The 11,365-nt window shown below is 42.1% G+C and overlaps 1 protein-coding gene across 8 annotated transcripts in view; it reads left to right on the top strand.

Annotated features, from left to right (window-relative positions):
- LOC115377729 (ankyrin-3-like) overlaps nucleotides 1–11,365 on the top strand; it is a 160,006-nt gene that overhangs the window by 110,745 nt on the left and 37,896 nt on the right. For all 8 annotated transcript variants that reach the window (XM_030077692.1, XM_030077691.1, XM_030077696.1 and 5 more), the window contains 3 exons: nucleotides 3,578–3,701; nucleotides 7,969–8,071; nucleotides 11,120–11,226. In XM_030077692.1, coding sequence (XP_029933552.1) covers nucleotides 3,578–3,701; nucleotides 7,969–8,071; nucleotides 11,120–11,226 — 334 coding nt within the window. The remainder of the gene's footprint in view (nucleotides 1–3,577; nucleotides 3,702–7,968; nucleotides 8,072–11,119; nucleotides 11,227–11,365) is intronic.

The following is an 11,365-nucleotide window of genomic DNA, read 5'->3' as shown; positions in this document are numbered from 1 at the left end:
AAAAAAAGTGTGATTTCACTATAACTAACTCCAATAACCGGCTTGAGGTGACACAACTAAACTTGTGGGACTAAACTGTGTGTGTGTGTGTGTGTGTGTGTGTGTGTGTGTGTGTGTGTGTGTGTGTGTGTGTTGTTGTCCTTGGAGTTAGTGGATTTGCCATCTTCAATTTGTGCTCTGAAATTGCATTAAGTGTAACTCAAGCCACATGCGCGCATGCACACACACACACACACACACACACACACACACACACACACACACACACACACACACACACACACACACACACACACACACATATGAGCTTGCATACCAGCTGAGCAGCAGCAGTGATTAACATCTCCAGTAACAAACAGTCATGATCTAAATTAGGACTGCCCACAAACCCAGTGCAGAGTTGGGCTTTCCAATTAGTTTTTTTTTCCAGGCTTGTAAAGTTATTCTGCATTGATGCAACATCTGAATCATGATATAACTTCACATTTTACAAGGCAATAACAAAGTTACAGCATTCCGTCTTTATGATTTAAAGCCTAGTAACTTGTAACCATTAATTGATCCATTCTAAATAATAAGTGTCCAGTTGTTTTAGACAATTACCTTCTAGGGATGGGAAGAAAATCAAGGATAATCTTATACTGGCATGCCTTTGTTTTTTGAAAGTTATCGAAAATAACAAGAAAACATAATGAATTGAGAGTTACTTACAGAATTGCAATACAGTATGTATTGAATTAGCACCAAAGTGTCTTGGATTGCCTCATATTATGAGGTCCCTGCAGATTCCCATCTCTGTCACCCACCACCCATTGTGCATTTTAACCTGTGACCCTAAATGTCTGCTTTTTGGCTTTGGCACCCCATAGCCTAAATAAAGGTATTTCTATTTACAGTAGCAAATAGAAGCAAAACTATCATTAAGAGGGCAACCTGTTACCTTGAAACTACTCTCAAATGACATTTGACCAGTGCAGTTATTGCACAAAGACCATTTATTTTGTTGGTTTTGTGCTTATTGGATTACTAATTCAGTGAAACCTGTCTAATTGGATGCTCTTACTTGATAACCTTGATGGCATACACACTCCACCCCCGCTGATCTAGCATCCATGCCCAGTTTCTACTTTACCTGCATAGCTATTCTAGTTTATAGCACAGAAAATGTTTAAATCAGATGCTATTCTTTGATTTTATCAGGGATAATTCATGTTAATCCAGAGAGACTGACCAAGGCTGCTGCAGGCAGATATGAAATGGAAAAGTGGAGGAAGGCAGACAGATAAAGTAGTGCCACCCCCAGTCAGAGTTATGTGGAAAAACCTGCACTGCCAGTCTGAATGATTTCTTGCAATGGCTGCTGCCTTGAGATATCACAGAAAATGAGGAACTTGAAAATTCTTGGATCAAAACGGACAGAGAAAAGTGAAGGTCTAACCAGACAGACGGTGGTGGTGGTAGAGTCAGGCAGGGGGACAGTGAGATGGGCAAGCAGACAGACAGGTAAAGAAAGGAGGATTAGCATGAAAGATTAGTATGATTGACAGGACGGGAAATACTGAGGTGCGCAGATAGACAGATAAACCGGCAGACAGACAGGTAGAGGGAGAGGAGAGCAGAGAGGATATAGGCCTGTAGACAGTGATAACTGTGTAAACGGGACGCGGGTAGAGTTAGTTAGAGCTGCACGCCCACTTACTATTCCTGTCCCGCAGTTAGCTCTAGGTGTCCCTTCCGTTACACAAACACACACACACACACACTCACACACACACACACACACACACACACAGTGGATAATCTTAGAGCAGGGAGGGTAGGCGGGAGAAAGCTGATCTGTTTGTGCGGGCACTGGGCTGTGAAAGAGAGAGAGAGACAGTCTATGTGAGAGAGAGAGAGAGAGAGTGACAGTGTATGCAAGAGAGTGAGTAAAGGGGGGTGTAAGCGAGAGAGAGAGAGGGAGGGAGGGAGGGGGAGAGAGAGAGTTAGACAGTGAAAGTGCATGAAACAAGTGTATGCAGGGTGAGTGCCGCCACACTCCGCGGACATTTAGTTACACAGTTAACGGAGAGATCCCGCAGGCTGGATGAAGTGTTTTAAATCAGGAGGTGAGTTTAGGCTCGCTCAGGACGGTTTGCTTTGGTTTAAACTGAGAGAGAGAGAGAGAGAGAGAGAGAGAGAGAGAGAGCTTTTGGCTTGAATGGAAACTCATGGTTTGGAATGTCGCCAGATGGGGTCTGTAAAAGCATGTGTGTGTGTGTGTGTGTGTGTGTGATCTGGGGGGAGGGGTGCAAGCAGCAGGGGATGAGGGGACAGGGGTGGTACCAGGAGAGGGGTAGGGGGTCTCTCCTGCTTTGTGGTTGCAGGAATGCATTTTTTCTTTCTTTCTCTTTCTCTCTCTTCGTCTCTCCGCCTGCATGCACTTGCTCTCCTCTCCCTTTTTAACCCCTCCTCTCCTCTCTCTTTCAACTGCGGTCACCGGTTCACCAGTAGGCTTGGATCTACCTCTGAGGGAATAACATGCCGCTCACTGTTTTCCTGCTAGGCCTGTAACGTATGTTGGAATCCTTTAACCACGTTTTTATTGGTAGAGCTAAATGTTTGGTTGGTTTACATTTCCTAAATTGATATGGAGTTGTGAAATGCCTCCTGTTGTGTTAAAACAAATTTGTCCATTACATTGTGAACTTTGAGGAACCAGTGGCCAATGAAATGCATTCAGAACCCACTGTGTAGTCTCAAACTACATGAGCTTTGATCTTAAAAGGCTGTTAAAGGATTTGTTAGCTACAGTAATCTGAATTTTTATTCCACTAATCTGACTTTAAAAGTTTTAATCTGGCAAATGATCCCGCAGCAATACTGTTTTGTTTCCAAACTTTTGACAGTCACTGTTGTCACTCAGCGCTTGTTTTGCCATCTGTGAGACTGAGACAACAAGCTTTCAGTGACATAGCAAGACTTTTGTTTGTGTGCACTCATATGTGTCTGTGTGTTTGTATGTGTGTGTGTGTGTGTGTGTGTGTGTGTGTGTGTTAGTTGGACTAAAGTGGAGCTGGAAAAGGGCCTTGGGCTCTGGCTGCATTGATCTGTCTGAAAGAGCAAGTCTGGGACGGCAAGAGGGAGTGAGATGGATGTGATGGAAGTGCACAAGAGCTTGATTAACTTTTTCTGTCAGAGAGCAGCTGGAGAAACGAGAGAATAAATGAAAAATCAGCCCTCACTTAGGAATAAACAGAGCTGTTGTATATATCATCAAAGAAATAGAGGTAGAAAGAGAGAAACTGCATGAGTCCCACAAGAAGTCAAACTCTTCTTCCTGTATTGTAAACTGCCAGATGAGGATGAGAGAATTAAAAAAAACAGAGTAAGCGTGCATCTGATCTTCAGCCTCTCCGCTCTTCAGGCTCATCGATTTGAACTGGTTCATTTTTGGTTGCAGCCCTGCTTGTCTAACATCTAAGCCACCGTCTTTAACTGTTTAAGTGAGAGTGAAAGAGAGAGACAGACTGGTAGACAGATGGAGAAAGTGTCTCTAACCTTCCTTCCCGCTGCCCTGTGTGTTGATAACCACCAGGTGATGATGCGATGACGGGGGACACAGACAAATATCTGGCCCCCCAGGACCTGCGGGAGCTGGGGGACGACTCGCTCCCACAGGAGGGCTACATGGGCTTCAGCATCGGAGCGCGGTCACAGAGGTAAGACACACCACGCACTGCACACATGACCCATCCTATCATTAACACTGCTACGTTTGAAGCATTTACTTGAATTACTGTTAATAAAGGATTGGCTGTCTCAGCTGGAACTGCATTTTAGGTTAGATTTTTTTGCCCTGCTGCTTTACAGCACAAATAGATATTCCTTTACAGCACAGAACAGGAAGACAACTGCTGTTCTTCCACAGCAAACAGAGCTTAAGTGAAAGGTTGATTTTGAAAAAAAAAAAATCACTTCTGACATGTTAGCTTATGTAAAGAAAAAGGGAAAGAACCAACAAGGTTTACGGGAAATGTGATTTTTCACGAGAATCATCAACACTAACAGTGGTGTGGAATAGAGCCTGCCAGTTGTTTCCACCACGGTTTCATTTGTTTTCTGTAATTACACCAAGATATCACAGTTGTTTAAGAAATGTTTAAAAAATGCTCCATGTAGCGTTTCTCAGAGCTGCAAGAAAGACAAGAATTTGTTGATGGGGTCATCCAGTGATAAATAGGTTAACATTTTTTAGCTAATTGCCATAAGAGGAGCAGTTTCAGGTTTTGCCTCATGCTGACGTTTCTTGGTTTTGGGAGAAATAGCCTGAGAGAAAGTGTGTGTACAATCATGAAAAAAGATTATATGAATGTGAAATATGGTTTAAAAACAGCAGACATATCATTCAGGGTGAACAGGACAGCAATGAGGACAAGGCCCCAAGCCTCCTCTGCCACACAAACACACACACAGATGCAGCACATAAAGCAGATATTCCTGTGGCCATCAGGAAGTCAAAGGGCACTCCCTTTACCCGCTGAACTTTTACTGAGGTTAACATACAGACAAAAATATTGACACACATCCAGCACACTGAAGAGGGAGGGGTTATTGAATATCTGAGAAGTGACACACACACAGACATTGAGCCACAGGAAATTAGAACCACGTTCGATTCCATGGCCTCGAGCGCTGGGTTAGATAAATAACATGATGTTTGACAGGGGTGGGGTGTAAAAGGACGGTGTGTGTGTGTGTGTGTGTGTGCAGCGTGCGTGCATTCATGTGTGTGTTTTAAACCCGAGCCTGGATCAATAAATCGCTGGTTCTGTGCAGAGATGGGTGCAAAATGACTTCCAGTTCAATGAAATTCAGAGGTGGATTATCAACAAAACTGAAAAATGACAATCCTTTTTACAGTGAAAAGTTTTTTTTTTTTTTTTTACAGCCAATCTGAGGATTTTTTAGGAATGAATGCTCTACTGTTAGTGAGTTATAGTATAACTTTGCTGTTTTGATTGATAAATATTGAATCTGATGTGCAGCAATGGTTTCTCTCTACTTCGTCTCTCTATTTATTTCAAAATCCATGGTCATGGTTTTTAACTTCTCTATTATGTCAGCCTTTGATGTGGTTAGTCATAGTTGAACAATTTATTGAAACATTCCAAAAATGAATACACCCAGTTGTAACTCACTGAAAGCCCAGTTGTTATCTATGGGAGTACATGTACAGGGACGCTGAGGGGAAGTTAGACTGTCTTCAGTCAGGAGTTATTAATGTATATTTATGAAATACACTTTATAATGACAAACTTCAGCACACCATTCCAATCCTTTTTTGATCATATGTGATAAATTCAATCAGCCAGCCAGGCAGGGCGACAGGTAGTCAGTAAGACAGACAAGCAGTGAGCAACAAGTGGCGTCATCCTATCAACCTGCATCTCTGCTGTGGCTTCTCGCCTCTCTGCATCTCTCTATCCACTCCTCTGTTTGTTCATGATCTTTTATTCTCTTCTCATGTCCGTTCTTACTGTTAGTCCCAAAGTCAGGTAAGACTGAAGGCATGAGGCGGACCCCTTGTCAACCCCAGCCCGACCCCCAGCCCTGGCCCCACCCTGCCCCCGACCCCTGTCGCTATCATAATCATAACTTTGATGTGATGCATTATTCACTCATTTGATTACTAACATGACGATTTTTGAGTTAAGAACAAATGTGTTGAATGAGTTCTGGATGAGTTTTGTGTGTTTGTTTGTGTTACACTCAGTTTGTTTTGTGTTAACATCTGATGTTGTGGTGTGTACCGTGGTTTTCTTGTTCCTTGTGTCAGATTCTTATTTTCAGTTGGTTATTTCCGTTGAAAGCAGCGCCAGGTGCTGTGCTGGTGGAAAGCAGCCTGTTGTGTTTGCTTCTGTATTTTGGACTGTGGTTATCATTTATGCCTGGGTCTTTGTGGATTTGACCACTGGAGCTGTGCATCCTTTTTTTGGTTTCTGTGCAGAGTGTTCTGTCATCAAGCTTCCAGGGACTTGAACTAAAACATTTCTATTGTCTTTATCAATTTGATGTCATACAGTTTCTCACCAATACATGAAAGTGCGAGGAAATCTCACATCACCAAGAACATCAGTCTGTATCTTTAAATACAGAGGATGAAACATTTGTAACATTTTCTCAACCTTAACCGTCAACCTTAAGTCACCTACTATCTTAGAAAGTACAAGTACAAAAAGCTTTTAATTTTTTGTTATCAGTTATTACTTCAGGGTAGGTCACTTTTTCAAATGATGAATATACTGTTTTGAAGTAAAACTGTGGAATTGTAACCCAGTAGATGCATCCTGAAGGGATTTGTGTTCAGAGTCTCAGATATCCTTACTCTCACCCCATAAACCACATTCCAGGAGGAGTTATAGGAGCTACAAATATAGATGGCCATTGTAAACACACACACACACACACACACACACACACCCACACACACACCCACACACACACACACACACACACACACACACGCACAAGGATTTCCTCAGGAAAGGCAGGAATCAAGATCACGTTTTCACTGGTCTGTAAAGTGAGGGATCTTCACCTGTGTTGTCGTTTTAATTTTAAAATGTGTTGGCATGTGGCCAAGAGTTTGCAGCCCGCTGTGGTATTTTGTGCTTTAGCTGTGTAGCACTACAGAGCAGTGTCCCCGAGTACAGACTGACTGGCTCAGCACTGGTTAATTTGCTTCGTGCAAATTGTAATAGTGGCTGAGGCAATGCAGGCAAACATTCATCACTTATCATTGCTCAGGAATGCTCTTTATTTGCCACATAAAATGTCCTAATTCTCTTTCTCTCTCAGCGGCTGGCTACGCATCTCAAGTCAAACCACTTGCTTTCTGCTTGCCATCATTAACAAACATCCTGGGACAGTGAGCTTAACTTGGCCTTGCTACAGTTAAATATGGATTTCACATCAAAAATGAGTACGAGGCAGCCATTACCGCCAGTTAGGCTTTGTTTGCCTGGACAATAAACTCTGTGAAAACACTGTTAACAGTAAGACCTATATCTGCTTTCTGTCCCAGTGCTATTGTGTAAAATGATTTTGCACAACAGCACCTCCCAGCATATTTTGAAACTGCTATCTAAGTCATTATCGGCTCCCCAAGTACCACATTTTAAAAGATATTGGTCCTTGGAACAGATAACAATATGGAAAAAAAGTTGCTTTAAATAAATGGCATTCTTGCAGCAGATGATTTGAGTGTTCTCTTTTTATGTTGCAGTGCTATTCCCATTATCCACCATACATTTATATGTTGCACCTCCATAAGCTTCTCTGCTTCACTAAGGCTTGTAAGTCACTCCTACTCTGTGCTGTACGCTGGCACGGCGTGAATTGCCTAGTTGCTTAAAATTTCAAAAAGCTGTTAATTAATGAAGAGAACAGATATAGACAGTGTAGTGAGGAGCAGATGGTGCACTTGTGGAGCTCCTGATGTTTTTCTGTTGCTCTGCCACACAAGAGGTATTATTCAGAAAGCCATGCAATACTAAAATGCTGTTGCAGGATACATGCATTGTGGCAGTAATGACTGCAAACACTATATGAAATCACTCAATAGGGCGTAATGGAGTAGAGACATTGGCGTCAACCTTCTTTATGCGTCCGAACATTTCTTTCTTTGTCGTTCCATTTTAAGTTTCGGACATTTCTGAATTGCCACCAGGTTCCAGCCTTGTGGTTGTTGTTGTCACTGGCGGCATAAACTCAGGTCCCTGGAAGCTGCATGCATTTAATGTGTTTATTTGTTTGTTTGTGTTTTTCTGTTCACTCCCATGACCCCCATCCCCGCCCTCCTCGTACTCCTTTACCCCCTCTGCCCCTCCCCGCCCAACCCACCCTCCCTTCCTCCATGGTTGTGACAACTGTTGTCATGGTTACCCGTGACTGCTACTCCAACCACACCCACCCACCCACACCAAGCCTACGCTCCTTCAGTTCTGATAGGTCCAACACGCTGAACCGGAGCTCGTTCACGCGGGACAGCATGATGATAGAGGAGATGCTGGCACCCAATAAAGAAATGGTAGGTATACTGACTGGAGTTGTGAGTGAGTGTGTGTGTGTGTGTGTGTGTGTGTGTGTACAGATGTGTGGATGTGTGTGGTTGGATTATGAATACTGTCACTCTCTCTCTCTGTCTCTCACTTCTTTTCTATTCATGTATACCTCTGTCTTTTTCTAGATATGTATAGCTGTACAGTCTACCTGCCCTCTGGCTGTGTCTTTTTTTCTTTCTGGATCTATCTCTCCTCCTCTGTCTCTCACTCTGGTGCCAAATATGCCAAGCTGTCTTGGTGCTGTGCCAAAAGCCAGAACATCCACCAATCCTCTTATATCCTCTTGGTGTTGACATAAAGAAGACCAATCCTGTTACATTTTGCTGTAAGAGGAAATGAGATTAGTGATTAATACTGCTTTCTAAGTTGCACTCTTGTCATGGCCCACTTTCTTTAAAAATGCAGCAAGATGGCATGTAAGGTAAAGAGCCAGGAGCTAAACACAACCCGAGCACCACACCGCGTCCTGCCTTCAGGGGACTTCATTGCTTTTGGTCAAATTCTTAAAAAAAAAAAAAAAAAAAAAAAAGCTCTGAATCCAAAACTTGCAAAATGACAATACAAAGCTTGTTCTTTGCTAGAAACACCAAGCACTTTTCTTTGCCTTTTTTTCGGCCGTGCCAAGGCAGAAGAGCTGTACCCAATTTGTGAGCAACATATAATTTGTATTTGTTAGGTTTAAAATCTTTGCATGTCCATGTATGTACAAGGGTTATTACAGTCCTCACAGAATGACAATTGCCAAATGAAGGATGTCCCCAAGTCTCTTACCTAAGTGCCGGCCTATAAGTAGCCCAGTTCTTTAAACTATGGGTTGGCACCTAAAGTGGGTCAGTACTTCACCTCTGCCACCTTACAAATGCGCAGTGCATTCTAATGAGGCAAGTTGGAAAAGTAAAAACTCCTGGCCTTGAAACCTGGCCTGAAATACTTAAAACTATCATTGATTCACAGCATAAAATTGTGATCTAGTGAAGTCCAAGACTAGCAGCCCACATAAGGTGTACAGTAAGTATTGTTGCATCAGTCTGCTAGCTGTGGGCTTAACAACCCATTGATAGAGAGAGTTTGGACATATTTGCATGGCATTTTTTTCTTGCTGCAGTTCTGTAAAATGCCTGCCACAATGTCATCATGGTGAGACGCCCAGTGTTTCCTAAGTACGCTGCAACCGAATATGATGGCTACTAAAAACTACATTTGCTCAACTCCCTACTCTCTACTCTCTCTCATGCTGCTCCAGCTGCTCTGTAAGGAAAAGTCCTTCATTGTAGAGCACCACAATAAGGTAGCTTACTTTATATCATGCACTACCTCCCTCAGTGCATGTCCTGTTAATATATGATAGGGCTATAAACAAAACTCTTTAAGTTCCATTTATGTCATTGTCTCATGCACTGCCTCCATCGGCGCATGTGTATATTTATATTTTTCTATTTATTGTCATATAATGGATTGAAAGGTTACTCTGCATCTATATCCATTGTATGCGAGTATAAAATGTGAAGCTTAGGCCACGGTACATAAGAAACATTTTGAGCCAATGGGCAATTTTGCTGAGCCATTTTTCAAACCTTTATTGCTTATTATAGCTTACCGCTCTACCACCATAATGTGGTTGCTATGATTCTTGTGAGATTCAATCCACAGCACAATAAATTGCTCTCTGAACTCCATTAGTCTGTGTTTATTAGACATTAGCGCTAAACAGAAATGATTTTATTCTCAAAAATGTAATGATTTTGTAAGCAAAGGACTTTTTTCCCAAATGGCTTTTTTTTGTTTTGGGACTCTCAGTTCTCCTCCATTCTCTATCAAGTGTCTCATTAAAGTTGCCCATGTGTCATAGATCTGAATGGCTATAAAGGATTTTTGTCAGTTAGTGCATGATCCTTTAGTCGTCTGACAGAATACCAAATATGTTGCCTGGTCAGTATGATCATAGGTGATATCTGTTCACTCCGTATGATGTGAGATACAGGAGGATGTTCTGCATTACTTTTTCTCCTCTGCTTTGTTGTTCTCTTTTCTTTTGTTCTTGCAACTCATTCTGATGTTCTCCACCAAACTTTATTGTTTTTAAACAGCAATTTTTCATTAAGAGGTTTATAATCACGTTCATGTGTTCTGTTCCCACAGATTTTGCAGAATATTATCATGTTTTGTTTTGTTTTATGTTTGTAATTGCTGGTGTCCTATTGAAATTATATATCTCCTGTTTTACATTTGGTGCTATACATAACAACGCACATAGTCTCCCATGTGTGGAAATTGTTTTATGACCCTGTCACGCTGGCATGCTGTACATTCTGTCAAAGGTCATAGGAAACAGGTGCACCTTCCCCAAAAGAAGGCGTACATTGAATGCTAAGGTGATCGGACACTTTTCCCTTTAGCAGCTTCACCCAGAAAATGACTTTGTTAACACTGTACACTAGTGCTTTGTAACAGCCTTTACTGAAATTCAGATTTTGACTGATGCTAATAATAGAAAGATTAGTCTTGGCCCCTGAATGGCAAGCACATTGGCCTAGTGGCTAAAAAGACTGCCACAGGTTTACAACAGCAAATGTGTTCATGAACCCAAAACTCCTACCTGTGTACTCATTTTAAGCAACTTCGGATGAGATCATCATCTGATTGCCAGTTTTAGTGAAAATTGAAAACACATATTCCTTGTCAGTTTCTGAATAGTTGACTTCCTATAGATACCAATATTTTTACTGGACACTAATGTTGATAGTCATGCTTAACTTTAACAAGCCCTGGTTGTGTTATATTCATTCCTTTCAGTTATTATTTTCAATATTGTTGTTGTTACTGAAGAGTTACTTATAACCTGATATCTTAACTGCTTAGGGTTTTATTTCCCACACACAGTCAGATCACAAACACACATTCGCTTTATCATTTCTATCCCTTCTTGTGTCCTCTGTCTTGTAGACAAAGGAGAAATATTGAGTAACGCTCCCACATGCAGTGTGATGAGCTCCCTTTTCCCTCTGTTCTCGCAGCATCTGGCCGTGGCTAAGGACTTGGACAGTGATTCTCTGCGGCGGTACAGCTGGGCTGCAGACACACTGGATAATGTCAACCTAGTCTCCTCACCTGTGCACTCAGGGTAAGAAAGGATGAAGGGATTAACTGAATGGAGAAAGGAGGGAAGGGAGGGCTGAGCGAGATGAGAGAGAAATGGGTGTGCCAAACTCCTCTGGAGAATGTCAACCCTACTCTTCTCACCTAAATGCTCCGGAAAAGGA

This window comes from Myripristis murdjan, chromosome 19 (assembly GCF_902150065.1).
Source record: "Myripristis murdjan chromosome 19, fMyrMur1.1, whole genome shotgun sequence".
Taxonomy (NCBI): Eukaryota; Metazoa; Chordata; class Actinopteri; order Holocentriformes; family Holocentridae; genus Myripristis; species Myripristis murdjan.
This window is presented reverse-complemented; position numbering and strand designations above follow the sequence as displayed.